Consider the following 18,196-nt stretch of genomic DNA (forward strand, 5'->3'; position numbering starts at 1 on the left):
GTAACTTGAAAATTTAAAAAAAATTTCAAACAGTGACCCTGTTATTCTAAGGTGCATTTGATACATAATAATTTAAAACATAGAATATATAAACATAATAGATATAAATTCTAAAGGATGTGAGTGTAATACTCTGCAAATTTAGGGGGTGACGTGTAAGTTGCTCTTCTGTGCTTTTTTTTCTAATTATTGCTAACTAACCCAGCTAAAATAAAATGAAATTAATTGAAGAAGAAACTTTTCCAGACACGATTGACAAGAGCAGATACAAGGTAAAGTACCCTAAAGGCCTAGACAGCTCTACAGTTGAACCTTACAACAGTGGCTTGCAGCAGCCTCTCTAGGCCCAACCATACCCAGTTTTTTTCTTTTTTTTTTTTTTTTTTTTTTTTTTTTTTTTGCGGTCCTTGATAAGTTTAAGCCAGTTTCATTCACACAATCAGATTGTTAGGTATTGGGCTTAGAACCAGCCCATGGGTGCAAGTTCATTTTATTTTAATGGATTCGTTAGTTCTTGGGCCCAGATGCAAACTTCGCAGATCCGTCAGTTCAGTACATGGGAGTCATGAGAAAGTTATCCAACCATGGGCTTCGAAGTTGGGTCCAGAATGAGTCCTGTGTCCAATCGATGCCGAGTTTTGGCAATTGGAGTTCCGGCAATTCCTTGGCTAATCTGATTCCGATTGCACCTTCCGGCGTCTCGTTGGCTGTTTCTTCTTCTTCGTCTTGTTCTAATTCTGGTGCTGCTGTTGCTTCTCGTGCTGCTTCCTTGGTATTCTTCTTTCCATAATCATCGTTATTCAGCACAACTACTTGCTCTTCTTCCTCTTCTTCCGTCTTCAATTGAGAGATTTGCGTGGTGAAGCTTTCCTGTTGCTCCAACATTGCAATCTCGGCATCTATTGATGTCCATGAAGAACCTTCAGACAGTTGCTGTGTCTTTGTGTCATCTTCCATGGCTGCTCTCTGCTCCAAGACTTTCAAGGAAGTTGCCTTTCTATAAATCTTGCACAGAACTATGTCCTCCTGCAACACAATTACATAACCAAATCAATAACAGAGCATTCATGCAGTACTTTAACAGAGCATTTGGCCGGGCTTCCCCAAGTGGTATAAATACCTTGAGTAAAGAAGAGTAGGAATCAGGCATGCGATACTCGTTCATGACCCAATCGGTCTTGAAACCACGAGGAGCTCTGCCTTTGTAGAACACGAGGGTCTTCCGGAGACCTATAAGCCTTTTCGGATTGGCTAAACTACGAATCTGACGATCAGAACCAGTAGCCTTCCAAAACCCATGCTCTGTTGTGCGGTTTGGCCTCCCTCCGTTGCCATGCTTTCTGTCTCTCGGCACGAAGAAGTACCATTCTCTTTCCCCAATCTTGGCTAGCCCTGCAAATTGACATTAACAAAGTTTATTTATAAACCCTTACAAAAATTGGTATAAGAATACAATTGCTATTGAAAGAATTGACAACAACTTACCGGGCAAGTCCCAAGGATCGTGATGATAGATGTTGAGGAAGCCGATGATGTCGAAAGATAACTTCTTCCCAGCAACAACGTTCTTAAGATAGAAATCGAGAAGCTCTTCTTCAGTGGGGTGGAATCGGAACCCAGGGAACTCCATCTTGGGTATTTTTATGATTATGGACCCTACTGACTCAACACTGGATGGAGGAAGGATTGAAAGTATTAGTTAAAAGTGAATTGCCACTGCTCTGAGCAAGCGAGCAAGCGAGCAAGCTTTAATTTGGTTGTTCGGAGAGATTTGGGGAACTCAAGAGGTTGGTGCTCTTTGCCAGAAAAGCACCGACTCTGTCTGCACTTAACCCTTGAAGCGTCCAAGTGTTTTATAGGCAGCAGACGAGTAAGAAGACGCAGTGGCCCAGTGGGCCCCTGGAAGTCACCATCTGGGTCTTCGATTTTCCATTTTCTAATCGTGGTGGGATCGGACGATCAATTTTTTGGGTTTTTTTTTTTTTTTTTTTTCCTTCTTCTTTTGGGTTGTGTGGGGGAGGGGTGGGGGGGTGTTTGGGTGTTTAAAAATCAGTCTCACAGGTTGAGTTGGAACTTGGATCATGGATGGTTGATTCACACTTGATTGGGTCCGTTGAATGCGAGAAAGTGGAATCTTGTGGAAAATTTTGTCATTCCCAGATTGTAGGTCCCACACGTTTTAGTTTGAGAGATCCTGCTTTTTGGAATGAAACTATCGACTAAACGAGTAACGCCGCCCCACATAGAGGAGAAAGAGACCCGGACTCGTTCTTTGACTCAGCATCGGACTCACCAGGCCAGACTAGAATTCTTTCTCAATTTTCAGTTTTCAATTTTCAGTTTTCAATTTTCAAATTTTCAATTTCCTGCATGTATTGAAACTTGAAAGTTGACACCATCAAAATTTCTTTTCTTTTCTTTTCTTTCCAAAATGAGTATGGTTGAATCCTGAGTTTTACTGGGTAATTAGCGTAGCCTAGCCTTCTTCACATTCCACGAATGACAAAAAAGCAAGTTTTCCGGAAGAGGAAGAAATTCAATTCAAGATTGAAGATCCACTGCCCCATAAGGGTCTACAATTCTACAACAGAAAATCCACAAAACGCGTTCCCATGATAATGACCTTCCAAGCTTAGAAGGCTTACTAAGTTAGAAGAAGATGAAGAAGAAGAAACAAAATGTCATTTTGCCTTGTTCTTGTTTTTTCCTATTATTTAATATTTACTATTCAAGTGTATCTTCTGGAAAAAGAAAAAACACTATTCTAGCGTTTCTGACTAGGTTATGTGGCTTGAGAAACCCCCTGTAGCTGGCAGTTCAGTCGTAATTTTCTACAATAACAACGACAAGCCTTTGTCCAATTAAATGGAATCGGCTCTATGGATTTTTTCCTTCTAAGGCCTAAGTCATTTGTGTTTTTTTTTCACTTCTCTTAAGATTATTTTAAATCTGTCCATAATTCTTTTAATCCGATTAATCACTTCTTCGTATTCGAGCATTTAAATGTCTCTGTTGAACCGTAATAACCTATTCACCCCACCTCAATCATCAACTTTCTTTAACGTATTATTTATAGAAACTATTCAGGAGCTTTCTACCAAAAATAAAAAAATTACTGAAAGCAATATTAATGTAGTCATTCCTTATTTTATTGTTATCCTTTTATCTTATTTAGATTCAATTATTTTATTATTCTTCCATTATTAGTACGGAATCAACTAGGTAGTAGTTATCTAAGCACGTCATTACATAAACTATATAAAGTATTACAAACTCTATCATATTTTATTGCACATAGGTTGGAAAGCGTAAGTCATGAGATTTGAAGTCGAGATTTGCTTAGAATTTGCTAATTTTATCAGGTTTATAATTTTTATCTATTTTTTTAAGTTATTTAATCTAAAGACCAAATCTTACTAAGCTAAGATCTGCCGGTCAATTGGGTGAGTGGCCGGTCCGGTTCAGTTGTTTTGTACTGTATAGATTGAACTTTCATGAAATACTGAAAATGTGAACAAAAACAAATAAAGAATCCGCGTTTTCCTTGCATAAGCGACGGAAAGAAAACAGAATGGAAAATCAAAGGTTGGGATTTGATGGATTAGCGACGTTGTATTGTATAATAGATTAATTGTCAAATGAATCATGATATGAATCTTGACTTGGAGTCAACTGCGACGACTTCTTTTAGCTTTAGTTTTTTTCTTAGCTTAGAGGTCACCTCTATTATTTACTTTTGAACAAGTCTTTCCTTCCTCTTTTTTTTTTTTTTTTTTTTTTTTTTTTCAGCTCTCTCCACAGTTTTGTTGTGAAATGGACAAATACCAGCTTTGATTGGATTGATTCCCTAGCTTTGCTTTCCATTTGTCTATTTTTTAATCTTAATCTGTGAATAATTGTTTGTTTGTTGTTGGGGACAAAAAGACTTCATTTTCCGGACATAATGACAAATTGACTTGGAAAGTTTCCAACACAGTAGTCCCCTCACAGAAATACAATCACTCCATTATCACCGCAATTTCCCTGGAAATTTCGCTTCATGTTACTCTGAAGTTGGTGATGGGGACTCGTACGTGATGATATGAAAAAGCTACATTACAGGCCGGTGGCACTTCATTAAAGAAATCTCTCTCTTTTTGCATAAGAAAAAGAGAAGAAAGTTACACCTGCTCTGCTCTGTGTCTCCCTGTTCCTGCTATGAAACAACAAAGCAAAGCATACTGAGCAGAAAAACCCAGGAAGATCCAAAAGCGCAGAGATAGGCACAGCCCATTATATAGTTTCTACTTTGATAAGATGTTTCTACTTTATTAATATAAGGAGAAATGGAATCTTAGACTCCATTTAATTATGATTAAAGAGAATTGTGGAAAACGCGTAGAGCTCCACGAAGATTTGAAAAAGTCCAACTGCTCTCGAAACCGTAATCTCTCTGCACCCACTTGGGTTTCTTGCAAGCAGAAGGCTTCAGATACATTGCTGATTCGCTGTTGCTGTAATGGTGGAAGAATCTAATTCGACATCGACACACCTTTGAGTCAAACAACTAGGTTTGCAAGTTAGCACTGAATTGAAAGACTGGGATTTGATAAAAGATGACACCGAAATTAGTGATCGAAAATTTTGCAGGGATCAAAATGAGGATGAGAAATGAATTAGTTACATCAGGTGGGTTTTCATGGCCAAGAAAAGGAGTTAAGGGGATTAAGAATTTAGAGACTTTCAATCATTTCAATCTGACCATTTTGTCAAAGCGAGCTTGGCATTCTTCTAGCTTTTTTTTCTCCTCTCACCCTTATGACGACCGAGTCTTTTATTCTTTTTCTCTGCAAACGTAGGTTGCTTGCACCTCTTAGTTACACAGTGATAAGTTCGGCATTCCATGAATGCATATGTAATATTTTTATCTTCTACATATCAAAAACTCTCTTATATCAAATAAAAAATCGAACTCTACTACTACTAAGGGTGGTGGTTTACTAGTTCTAAGTTCGCTCCCATGCGGCTCGACTTGTATGAACTATACTAAGTCTCCAATGGGGCTACGGAGCCAATGTTGTAGATTGTCATCCCTTCTTAGTTTTTTTCTAAAAAAAATATGGAGAGGACTAAAAGTAGTAGGGGTCCAAAAAGATATGTTCTTTCCAAAAAGTTCACTTTATTTGATTCACCAACATAGATCAATAATTTGTGCTCCTTTTGTATAAGATACTACTTGAACCGAATATTGATTGCATCACTTTTTTGGGTTAATTTCCTTTTAGTTAGCCAAATAATCTGTGAAAGTAGAACTTCTTAGAAGGACGGATGTCTACAAATCAACGTTATCAAGTAGCATGATCTATTGTAGTATTTATGAGTTAAGATTTCTCGAGATGTTCTTAAAAATTGGAATCCACAGATATTACACAAAAGCTTGATTTGATCACAGAGTAAAAACGGACAATCATAGAAATCTAGACCACTGCAACAATTTGGTGAGCTGTTGACATCGAAGACTAGATTTCGTTGCCCTTGAGTTAGTGGCTTCGCTACATGATGTTTTTATTATTATATTTTAAGTTTATACAACAATATTTACAGTGTCAATTTGTATTTCGATTTTCAACAGCCTGTACGTAAATTAATAGAGTCAATTTTTTACTTAGAATAATAACAAAGAGTTATGGATTTTAAAGATTTTTCAATTCTATTAAACAAAGATAAGACTTAAAATAGACACCAAACACATTAAACAATTAAAAATATATAAAAAAATCCCAATGAAAATTGACACAAAAAAGTCCTTAAAGACAAATTTGAAATTAAAGCTCTTATGTACTGAACTCTTTGATGCGAATAAACTGGACTGATTGAGTGATTGGGTCGAGTAGGCAAACCGGGCACAGCCCGACTCGACCACGAAATGGTCGAGCCATGAGTGAACTAATAAACATTTAAACAGCATTTTGATCCCCTCAAAGTTAGAAGATAGCATCCTACTCAAACTACTCCTAGGGTTCTAGTTGAATTCAATTACCCTAACAAGAATGAAACGCATATTCCTTGTTAGGGATAAGGTTTGATCATAGAAGTCGAGTCCAACTCATCACCAAGGTAAATTCAACTATAAATACCTATGTTCTAGTTAGGAAAGGGGTAAGCCGTAAGCCTTTTTTGAGAGAGAATCACTCCAACTATTTGTTGATTGGTTGTGGTTTGTTTTCTTCAACTGACTTAATCGTTGAAGACATACCTCGACCAAACCAGGTCGATAACGTTTTTTGCGGGTACAATCAAGCGAGTAGCAAAGCAACGTTTTTGCAACACTCTCAATCTGTTGTAGTATTTATGAGTTAGGTTTTCAGAGATGTTCTTACAACTTGGAATCAACAGATATTACACAAAAGCTTAATTAATCATAGAGTAAAAACGGAAACTCATAGAAATCTAGACCACTGCAACAATTTGGTAAGTTGTTGACGTCAAAGACTAGATTACGTTGCCCTTGAGTTAGTGTCATTGCCCGATGATGTTATTATTAAAATATTTATAATATTTTAAGTTAAAAGAACAATATTTATACCGTGAATTTGCATTTCAATTTTCAACCGCTGTATGTAAATGAATAGAGTCAGCTTTTTGAGTTAGAATAATAAGAGACACAAAGAATATTGTGGATTTTGAAGATTTTTCAATTCTTTTAAGCAAAGATAAGACTTAAAATAAACACCAAACGCATTAAAAGAATTAAAATATAAAAATTGACACAAAAGGTCTCTAAAGACAAAATTGAAATTGAAGCTCTTATGTACAGTTTATTTTATTTTTTTATCCTTTTAATTTGGAGTTGCTCTATGACCAAATGTAACTCAGGGAGAAAATGCTTTTGTTTATGGTACTAATAGGAATCTTTTATTTATATAAAAAAAAGGGGAATATTTTGTAAATAGTAAAATATTGTTTCTTATGGTTCTAATTATATAAAAATCCATATATGTTCTAATTTCCTACCTCTTCGCAGCCTCAACGGTTTTGTGTACATTAAGCTAACAGCCGACCACGAGGTCAAACGATAATAAAAAACTAAAAGTATTCTTTTTATTGAACCGGGCTCAACGGCAGGTTTAAATTTGCTTGTTGGGCTTGGGCTTGGGCTTGGGCTTGGGCTTGCTGTTGGACTGAAAATGTCAAAACAAAGTTTTGGATCGAGCCCTTCGGTGACAACACTTTTTTTTTTTTTTTTTTTTTTCCTTTCTGTGGGAATTGGTAGCTCTTATGATAAGGGACAAGGACTATTACATATATTATGGGAAGATTTAAACCCAAGACCTTTGGTCAAAAATAAAAAATAAAAAATCCACGACCTCTAATAAGAGGTGTCGTTATTAGCCAGTAAGGATGTAAACCGATTAGTCGAAAATGCAGTTGAATTCGAACTATCAATTTTAAGTTGGATACTATCTGATTTGATTAGATATTTGATGAATACTATCCGTATTTTATAGTCATATCCAATTAAAGTTTAATTTTAAAGAATACATCATTATTCTTTCATTAATATTTATTTATGGTAACTAATTATATTTAACTACCAATAGTTACTCTAATTAGATGTGGGATGTTCAAATTACATATGGATATTATCCAAAAATTCAATTTACTAAATAAACTTATATTCGGTTATAAACTTATATCCGGATATTGGATTTGAATTCTATTACAATACATTTGAATTTTATTGACAACGCAAAGCTGTTTTAGTGGTTGAAACCAATACCTCTTAGTGAAGAGGTTGTGGGTTCGACCCTCGCTTAAAAGGGATATTAAAACCCCTTTGTACGAAAAAGAAAGTTATAAGAACTATTACCTATATTAAGAAGAGCTTCAAATTATCAATTTTAAGTTGGATATTATCTTTTTAGATCAGATATTTGTCTATATCTAATATCCACAATGGATTAAAGTTTAATTTTGAGGATACATCTTTTGTCATTAATATTAACTAATTACATTAAACTATTAACTGTCACTCTAATCGGATGTGAGATATTCAAACTACATTTAGATATTCTTATCCATCTATCTGATTTTGATATTATTAAAAAATCCGATTAACTAAACAAAATTTATATTCAGTTATTGATATACATGTCTGACCGATATCGGATTTCAATTCTGATAATGTAGTTAATAATCTAATTCGGATTCGGATATTCGGACCGAATTCGATCAGCTTACATTCCTATTAAAAAGCTACTCTTCCACGGTGAAATGACTATTTTTACTGGTTTGTTAAGTTGGGGGTTAATGGAGAGAATAAATAGTTTGTGTCCCATAGATAACTCCACCATCGGACACTTGGCATCAAACCTAACCACCCACGTTGCATTCATGCAATGCTCACAAACCTTAGGAGGGTTGGTGCCTGTCATTACCCCTTTCTATCATTTGCTGGAAAGTTGTTTGTTTGGGCTTGTAGGAAAACACCAATCATTTATCTACCCCAAAAAATTGTTTCTTTTTGGGGCTTAAAAAAGGACACATGGCCTCGAATTGTACCAAACCAGAAAGAGCCACGCATTGATTTGAAACCATTCGGGTCCAATTGATAAGTTCTAGAGTGATTGTATTTGTATTCTGACTGGGCTTTGAGAATCGGGTGACCCATGGATCGTACATTATACTGTTACTATATTAATACGTGGGCTGTGTTGGACTGAGGAGCCCGTGTCGTGTACCATGGAAATGGGTCTAAATCCATAACTCCGTGTATTGGACACTTGGCACCACCCCATCAAATCTAGTAGTGTATAGAAGAAGGCAGAGCTCTCTGCCTTTGGGATGGTTGTCCCATCTCAACTTCCGGTTTGTCCTTGTCTGAAAAGTTGCTTGTTTGTTTGGGCTTTTAGAAGAAACCCATAAAAAAGACCCCGGCCCAGAGGTAAACCATAGACAGACACGCAGCTTTGATTGATTTGGACCCAATTGGTCCAGTGACTCCAGTGGGTGGTAAGTTCTTCTTCTTCTTCCTTCCTTCCTTCCTTCCTTCCAGGGTCTGGTTACGTATATTGTTGTAGTTCCCAGATATGGAAGAATATTCCTGCAGAAATCTCAACCGCCCTACTGTTATTATCGCTTTGCCCAGTTTAAGTTTAACCTCCACTCTCTCTCTCTCTCTCTCTCTCTCTGGTTGCCCAGTAGTTATAGTCATAGTTATAGGTGGTCCACCTCGCCAGCTCGCCTAGCCAAAAGGCTTGTACCACTTTGGGCTGGCTGTGGTCCTGTTCCTTTTATTGCGAGACAAGCCCACCTATCTTTTGAGAAACGTATTCAAATTTGCCTTTAAATGTCAACATCCGAAAAGTGGCTTCACACCTCAAAACTTGTATTTGCAGTAATGGACCTTAACCCCCATTTAACAACAAAGCTGATACCCGATCTGCTACTTACTTGGGGATCAGGATATGGAATCGCGCATCAGGGCAGAGTCGGATTTAACATCAAAAGGGTGAAATGCTGATGAAGGTTACTCTTTTTTGTCCATAATTTTTATCGTTAAAATTCTTCTCAATCTAAAGGTCAAGTATTAATATTTCACACATGGAAAGAAGATTAGAGAAAAATTTTCAAAATACCAGGGAGAGGGGGCCAAACCCTGGGTCACTCCACCCATGTAGTGTATTATGTGTATCATTCCATATCGAATCAGGTTTGATGTATTGGTATTGTTTTGTCTGTATTAGTTGACACATATCAGATATACAATTCAAATAAAAGTATCTTAAGTCTAAATACTCGTTAGGGTTAAATCTTTATGAGTTTTGAATTCAAATTTAATCTTTATTAATTGAACGAACCCACTAATTGAACTGGGTAAGATGAACTTTTGTGGGATTAGTAGGAATATAAGAAATCAGACTTCTCTTTACCTTATTTTTTATTCTGGGTTTTAAACGTAATTACAAAGGCTACTGTAGAATCAGTACCCTTCTGCTGATTCCAATGTGAACAGTCTGAAAATTAGATTCAGAGAAGGAGCGAATCAGAGGAGGAACATTCATTCACTTTGTAATTAATAGGATAGGCATTTTTCGATTTGATAAATAAGGCCGATCGATCAAAACCAGGAGATTTTTCAGTTTTCCGTCCAATTGGCTTTTTCCTTGTTGAGGGAGGATTCTCTGTCTTCATCTTTTGGCGTCTTCCCTGATACTACAGAGATAGTTGCCTTGAAGATGATTAAAGCTTTTGAGAGGTTGAAACAAAAAGCTGCTTCCTTTCTCTACAAAACCAATGCAAGTGAGGCTATGTGGGAGCTGGGAGAGTGTGAAACAATTAAATGAACAGTTTTAGCTTCCTGTTTCAGGAGGAGATAGAGAGGGTCGGCAGAGATTCGATTTCAAAAAGGGAAACGGATCCCTATTCCCACTCTCTGCAATTTCCATGAAGCTCTCTCTCTCTCTCTCCTTTTTACTGGTCCCTTTACAAATAATGCCTTCAGACTATCATTACCAATACCCTACCCACCCTGCAATTTCCTGATTTCTTACAGTTCGTGAAGTGGACAAGCTTTAAAATTGATTTTGAGTTTTTCTAAGAATTTAGACGATACAATTATACAAATAAGAGGAAGAGATTTTTTTTATTTTTTATTTTTTTTTGGATAAATAAGAGAAAGAGATTCATGGTCCCGTATATGTCAAGGTAGATACACGTATTCATGTACGCCCCATTTCAAGGTCACAACAGACGAATGAAAATCATATACAGATTCATACCCAGGTTCTACAATGGAAGCCCTTCAGAATTTCACCTAAAAAAGTTTAAGAAGTTCTCAGCTCGGCAGCGATAGTCTTTTTTTTTTTTTACACAAGCAAAAAAATTCCCATTCTTTGCTAATTCGTCAGCGCTATTTCATTTTCATATACAAGCTTTACATACAAAATCACAGAAAAGGATTCAGAGCAAAGAGCATCCGAACAGAACATCAAAGAAGAAAGCACGAGAAGGGAAACCCAAGAATATAACAGATGCCTAGTTCCTTCCCTCTATTATGCTCTTTCGCCAACTAGCGATCAACCTGAGTTTGCAGGGATGCATAGAATTCCGCCTGCTCAACCTCCCACCTTGCCATGGCGACGACTTGATCGTGCACAGGAACGTAATCCTGATCAAAGAAACAAGGTGGTAACAAACATGTTAATAATCTGTAATCTTATCCAGAAAACAATTTCTGCCACTCTTTTTCTAATACTTTCTAAGCTAAGAACTGGAAACCCACCTCAAGTTTCTGAACTAGTTCCTTTGCGGTTGGAGCAGAGACGAATATGTTCCTCTGAGAAGGATGGATGAACCCATCGTCAACAGCTTTGTCGATGAAGGTGAGTAGGAAATTGTAGTAGCCGTCCACATTCAGCAAACCGACCTGCAGATTTTTAGCAAGTAAATATCAGCCACGAAACTCATGTTTAAATATCATCCAGTAATTGATTGAGGCTTACAGGCTTCTCATGGATGCCAAGCTGTGCCCAAGCTATCACCTCCAGCAGTTCTTCGAGGGTTCCATACCCACCTGTTCTTCGGTTTCAGTGAAGAAGGGGAGGTGTGAGAAAACGTTCTTTATGATTTTACATTTTAATTTTCGGGTTTGAAAGCTGGAGGAAGAAGAACCTGGTAACGCAATAAAACAATCAGAATGGCGGGACATCTCAGCTTTCCTTTGATGCATGTCGGCAACAGGTTTCACTTCTCCTACAGTTTCTCCTGTTATCTGGTAATCCAAAAGCAACACACATTTAAATTACAATAAAAAAACACTGCATTAATAACAAAGGAAAAGAACACGAACTAAGTTGGAGACCTCTTTAGACATGAGAGTCTTGGGAATGATCCTGAAGCGAAGTAACAAACAAGTCAAGAAAACAAAAACAGAGGAAGATGAATAGGATGAGAACAAGAGAAAGTAGAGGGAGAAGCAGACATTAATCTTTATGAGAATGAGTGGTGGGGTTCGTGAGTGTTACCCAAGAACATGGCCGCCCCCACGGTGAACAGCTTGAGAGACCAAACCCATCAATCCAACACTTCCACCGCCATAAACAAGATCCAGCCTCCTCGAAACCTTGGCAGAATCCCAAACATATAGAGGATCAGAAAAGAATCACTTAAATAAAAAGTCTGGAATTGATGAATGAGTCTGGATGAGGGAAAATAATAGAATAGAGAGAGAGAGAGAGAGAAGAAGAAGAAGAAGAAGAGAGGCCTTCTGGGATTGAAAAGTAGTACTCACAAGCTCTTGGCCTAATTCCAGGGCAGCATCTCGATAGCAGTTCCTCTTGCCGGTACTACTTCCACAGAAAACACAGACCCGCCTGAACCTCGACTTCACATCTTTGTCCTCCATTTCTCTCAAGCTCTTATGCTCTGCTCCTCAAGTTTCCACCCTAGCTAGTAAGTGGCCTATAACAAGGAGAGCAGTGCGAGTGGAGTAAACGAGTTTACGAGTAACCACTCTGTTTAATCTGCGAAGCAACAATGATGGGTGGATTCTTATGGGACTACCAATTCAATAAATAGAAAATAGTTAACTGGAGTACTAGCTAGCTTAGTGTGGATAAGAAGGGAGACAACACTAACAAAGACTACACGGCACAGAAGAGATGCCTTTTTCTTCTTTCTCTTCTCTTTCCCTTTGTGTCGAACAATCAACGATTTTTCAAACTGTCAACTCTTCCCCCTTTTTCTTGGGGCAGAAACTCCTCCTTTCTGAGGAGGATAGATAACAGGTCAATTCTTCCAAATAAAATTAGTTTAAAAAAAATTGTCACCATTCATATCACCCAGGTTCCTGCGACTATAAAGATCAGTTAAAAACTTAAAATGAAAGACAGAAGTCTGGTACTAGGAAAAATAAAATAAAATAAAAGTAAAGATATTTAGATGCGTAATTCAAAATATAATTTATTTGCCTTATAATTCAATTTTTAAGAATAAAATTCTATATATTATCTTGGAAGATGGTGATGATAAGATAGTAATAGTGACCATTAACATATATCAAGAATCTACCCATATGAATCAAAAAAAAAAAATAAAAATCCATGTGTGTAAAGAATCGTGACTCCCATGATAGTATGATTGTACAAATCTTATTAAAAAAAAATCTTTCTCTCAATATAATTGTGCAATTAGACTATAATCCTTTTGTTAAAAGAAATGATCCACGGTGATGGTAGATTTACTTCAACAAAAACAGTCTTAAAGGCATGAACTGTATTATCTATTAAAGAAAGACTATAGAAACAATTGGACATGTCTTCTATGCATGCTCTTCTATGAACATAGAGTGGTTTGAAAGTAAATTATTATGTAACTTGAATTGAATTCTCTTATTGTATGTAGCTTATAAATTAAAATACGATTGTTTATTTGGGAAAAAAAAAATTAAAACATGATTCAATTACGCAACCACTTTCTTTTTTAAGTAAGAACATTCAACAACTCCATAGGCCTTAAAAGTCTTTTGAGGTTGTGCTCTTCAAAACCATGTATTTACTGGCTAGAGTCACTATTAACTTACTTAAAACTTAACTATGGGGTGAGATCTACTCGAAGTCATGTCATTCATCTATTTTATTAGTATTTAGAGGTGAGTTTCAGTTTTGTTGTATGGTTGAAAGCATTTTGAGAGTATACTATCGTTTTCCCCTGATGGAAATTTTATTTGAACTCAAGACCATAATGCTTAGTGTATATATATATATATATATATGACATTAATTTTATTATTTTTTTTAATTTTTTGGGTAGATATATGTATACCACATTGTTAATAGTGTATTAAGTATGTTTTTTTTAATGTTATATTAGTAAAAGGTTAATTTAAACTATTCGTGGAAATTACAGAATCAACATTTCAGTTGCAGGGGCCCAGCGGACACGTCATAAGTGCTTTGTGTAGTTAATTGTTGTTATTATTATTATTATTATTTTTTCTCTTTTGTAAAAACTAAAAACTAAAAGATTTCTGTGTCGGTACTCGAGTCGGTACTGAAAAGTGAAAACCGCTAATCGCGAAAGATAAGATGAGAGAGATGAGATGAAAATGAAATAGTAGTGTGTGTTTTTTGGGTACAAAGAAAAGAAGATAGATACTCATACTCCATACTCTTACGAGCGTGGATTCCACGACGGAGCAGACAAGGGGTAGCTAACACGTGGTGGGCTGAGAAGGGTTTTATTCTAATCCGACCGTATATATATATATATATATATATATACTTTGTTGCGTGTGTGAGTATGTGAGTGTGTGAGTGCGTGCGTGTGTCGAGCACTCCGGCTTGACGGGTCTGAAGCGATGTCTGAGAAGACAGAGACGTTCGCGTGGTAGAAATTGGCTGGAGGGTTGGATCGCTGCTGGTGTACGTCTCCGTGCAGTAATTGATGACAACACATCTCTCTCTCTATACAACAACTGCCGGCTGCTGCTCCTGCTGCTCCTCCACCAGGATTAGGATTAGGATAATTTCGGCTGGAAATTGAAATGATTACTTTCGTCGGCGGGCCAAGTTCCAAGTTCCAAGTTCCAAGTTCCAAGTATATATATTTGCTTTGCAAAAATAAAATAAAATTCCTTTTAAGAGTTTGATTGATGATAAATATCCGGTGGTGCCGGGAGATGACATGTGTACAGTAGTGTACGATGATGCCATGCTAATATGCTATTATGTTATGTCAAGTCGTATTGGAATCTCTCTATTCCCTCTCCCGTGTTAGTACCGAGTCAGGCAGGCGATGAGGAAGGACGAACGAATGAATCCTACTTCCTACCTAGGAGGAAGTGAGGCCTTGAGCCTTGAGGGAGGCCTTGAGGGAGGGAGGGAGGGAGGCGAAACCCGAAACATGATAATATGATATAAGGCGGCGTAGGCGGAAATCCAATAATGATTAAAGTCTGCGCCGGCGCGGATTCAAGGAAGGAAGGAAGGAAGGAAGGAAGGAAGGATAGGTCATAGCAATTAGCCTCTAAAAACTAAGCTCGTAGGCTCGTAGCTACTGATTAATGATAATCCTATTCCTACCACTCCCCCCACAAAATGATTACTAAAATTTGACTAATTAATGAGTGCCAGCAGCCTCCAGGGACTCACTCAGACTGAGAGTCCAGTCTGAGACTGGAGTCACTGGACAAAAGTGCATATTTATTTATTTATTTATTTATTTATTTCCATTAATCTTCTTTTCATTCTCTCCTCCTTCTCCTTCACAAATTAAGTAAGTACATCGTTAATCATTATTCATAGACCTTATTAACAAAAGACTAATCTAATAAGGGATTCTGCTTGCTTGCTTTCTTGCTTTCTTGCTTTCTTGCTTTCTTGCTTTCTTGCTTTGTGCCGCTGACGTAATGGTGCATCTACTGCTTACCACCATTAGAAGATGATCATTAATTATATGCAACTTATTAAATCTCAGCCGTTCAATACATGATGATTTGGTTTGTCCAAAGAACTTAAATTTATTATTAATGCACATGGTGTTTTGAGCTGCAACTCACGTGATGACCAGAACATCACTGGCACCACCGTGTCAACTGTCAACAACACTAGCTTGGCAAAATCCTACATGCTTGATTATGGAGAAAACGATTCAAAATCACTATATTTTTTTCTTCTTCTTTTCTTTTCTTTTCATAATAAAAATAACTCCATTTAATTTCACTACTAAAAATCTACTACTTCATTGGTACTATTTTTAAATATATAAAAAAAATCAACTAAGAAATTGTTTCAAGTGATAAGAACCAACATCTCATGTCAAAAGTTTGAATTTTTTTACAATTTATTAAGAATATAGTTAAGATGTATTCATACATGACAAATTTTCATAAATATATCTATATGAGTCATTTGACCTTTAAGATGGGAAACTTGTAATTTATCAAATTGATGATATTCAATGCCGTACAATTTAGCCCACTTAGACTAAACAATTGCATTTATGTATCTTAAATCTTACTTGGAAGATTTATTCAAAGTATTGCTAGTGTGGTCTAGTATTCTTTATTACCTACTTCTGTCACATGTACAAGTGCAGAGGAAAGAGTAGGAAGACAAAGACAGAAAGAAATGTTTTAAATTTTAATTAGAAGTTCTTTCTTCCTTGTAAAATATATACATATATGAATTGATAGTTTAATCCCTAGCTCCACCCTAATGACCAACACACTACAAAGCATCTCTTCTTTTGACTAAACCTAATTTCTCCATGCTCCATTGTCCATCACACATCACACTTCCACAATGGGGGTGTTTGCTCCAAAATAAGCAGCCATCTTCATATTCTTCTCTAAAACAGTCAAAAAGCTATGGTTTCCACTTTTTGGACATCATTTCTATTTTATTAACAAGAGAAAGAGCTCTTTTCGGGAAGAGGAAGAAAAAAGAAAAAGAACCCAGAGAAGAGATCAGTTCTGCATGCATGCCTGGTGGGTGTGTCGTGCCTGCACTAGCACCAGCACCAGACCGACAAGAGAGAAACAAACACCAATTAAATCTCTGCTGTGAAGGAATTAGGGAGAAATATAAAAAGGAAAAATTAATAAGAGAAGAGAATGGATCCAAGGAAACACTAGTGTTTGCGTGTACCACTTTGCCAAGGCAAACCAAACAGAAGATTGGAATTGAAATGTGATGGAAGTTTCCCTTTCCCTTTTCATTTTCTCACTACTTTAGAGTTTCAGTCAACCTCGGCGACTCCAACCAACTCAGGAAGAGAGCTAGCTTCGAGTCATCCTGTCTGTCTTTGCTTTTAGGTGAGAGCGAGAGCAAAAACTGACTTCACATTTCATTGGAGACCAGAAAACAACAATATCAACAGCATTATTATTATTATTATTATTATTATTATTATTATTATTATTATTATTATTATTATTATTATAGCTATATAGCTAGTTTTAATGTTATATTAGTTAATCTTTTATTTTAATGATTAATCAGCCATATACATTGAAAAGAATCAAAATAGAATAATTGGTATTCCCCACCTTGCACCCTTTCGTTAGGAAACTGTCACTCTCCAAATGTTGTCATGTCTTACCATATCATGAGAGAGATAGAGTGGATGTGTGTGTGGACTTTTAACTTTCCAATCAACAACTAAAACTCACTCATGCTCTCGATCGATCAGGGTTTCAAACTTGAATGGTCTCCCAAGGAGTTTCATCGATTCAAGTGATAAGCTTCGGTGCAATGGCAGCAAGGTTGCTCCATTAAAAATAATATTAATTCATATATAGCTATTACTGCTCTTAACTAGACCTTGAAGTGACAAGGACTTTGGTGCATTAGGTATGTCATTTTCTCAACTGTTCTTGGATTTGCTGCTCATTCTCTCTCTTAATTTGGTTTTATTTTATGAAGCTCAGTTTGAATAACAACCCCGTTATCCATATCAACTTGCTATTCTGATTGACTTTTACACAACCATCTGCTAAATTAATAGAATTTTTTGTCTTCTCATTAGTCTGAATCTAGTCCAGGGGGGTCTACTTTAGTTGAAACTTGAAACCTTGTTTAGTTTAGTTCCCAGTCCAACACTCAACCTAACATAAACTTTGGTAAAAACAAATGGGGGGTATTGAGTTTCAAACTTGATCTGTTTGAATATTAAGAAACTGAATTGGGTCTACATTCTTGATGTGAAATCTCAAGTTTGGGAACCTTTCTGATCTCATCTCTTGTGAGGCTCATTTTGCAGACATTTATTACTTGGGTAAAGTTCAATTCAATCTGGTAGAGAATGAGAGGGGCTTAACATTTCAAGCTTATAATCAATATACTGTTTCACATCATTCTATTATTTGAGTTGAATTTTCTTTAAATGAGAAAATACTCAAAGAGATAGAGGACCTCCCCCACAAATATTTAACTAAAGAAAATACAATAAAAATAAAAATCTCTGCCTACCTTACCTAGATTTAATAGAAAACATAAAATAGATAGATAAAAGCTAACCCATAATCTTCCATAGGACCCAGATACCACCTATTTGGGCTCATGGAAGTAGTTTAATCTTCAATACTAAGCCCAAGACCCAAATAACCCAATGCCGAGAATTTTGGGATTCTCAGCTGGTCCATTTCTTTGCAGATGAGAGACGCGTGTATTGTTCATCAATAAAGAAATAGATGGTTCATTTCCATGGAGAAATA

At 36.5% G+C, this 18,196-nt stretch overlaps 2 protein-coding genes across 2 annotated transcripts; both read right to left on the reverse strand.

The window, feature by feature from the left end:
- Positions 1-206: 206 nt before the first annotated feature.
- On the reverse strand, positions 207-1,812 carry LOC149017413 (NAC domain-containing protein 6-like). The gene is made up of 3 exons (XM_089151758.1): positions 1,486-1,812; positions 1,121-1,392; positions 207-1,026 (listed from the first exon to the last, which is right to left on the reverse strand). The coding sequence occupies exons 1-3, from the start codon at positions 1,628-1,630 to the stop codon at positions 550-552; spliced, it is 894 nt and encodes a 297-aa protein (XP_089007884.1). The 5' UTR covers positions 1,631-1,812; the 3' UTR covers positions 207-549.
- Positions 1,813-10,677: 8,865 nt separating this feature from the next.
- LOC149017414 (cytokinin riboside 5'-monophosphate phosphoribohydrolase LOG5-like) lies at positions 10,678-12,743 on the reverse strand. Its single transcript, XM_089151762.1, has 7 exons — positions 12,272-12,743; positions 12,006-12,103; positions 11,843-11,873; positions 11,653-11,752; positions 11,484-11,554; positions 11,264-11,407; positions 10,678-11,149 (listed from the first exon to the last, which is right to left on the reverse strand). Exons 1-7 carry the CDS (start codon positions 12,383-12,385, stop codon positions 11,051-11,053), a joined length of 657 nt encoding a protein of 218 aa, XP_089007888.1. The 5' UTR covers positions 12,386-12,743; the 3' UTR covers positions 10,678-11,050.
- Positions 12,744-18,196: the final 5,453 nt, after the last annotated feature.

Source organism: Hakea prostrata, chromosome 4 (genome assembly GCF_041222555.1).
Source record: "Hakea prostrata isolate BN-2017 chromosome 4, UWA_Hpros_2, whole genome shotgun sequence".
In the NCBI taxonomy this organism is placed as follows: domain Eukaryota; kingdom Viridiplantae; phylum Streptophyta; class Magnoliopsida; order Proteales; family Proteaceae; genus Hakea; species Hakea prostrata.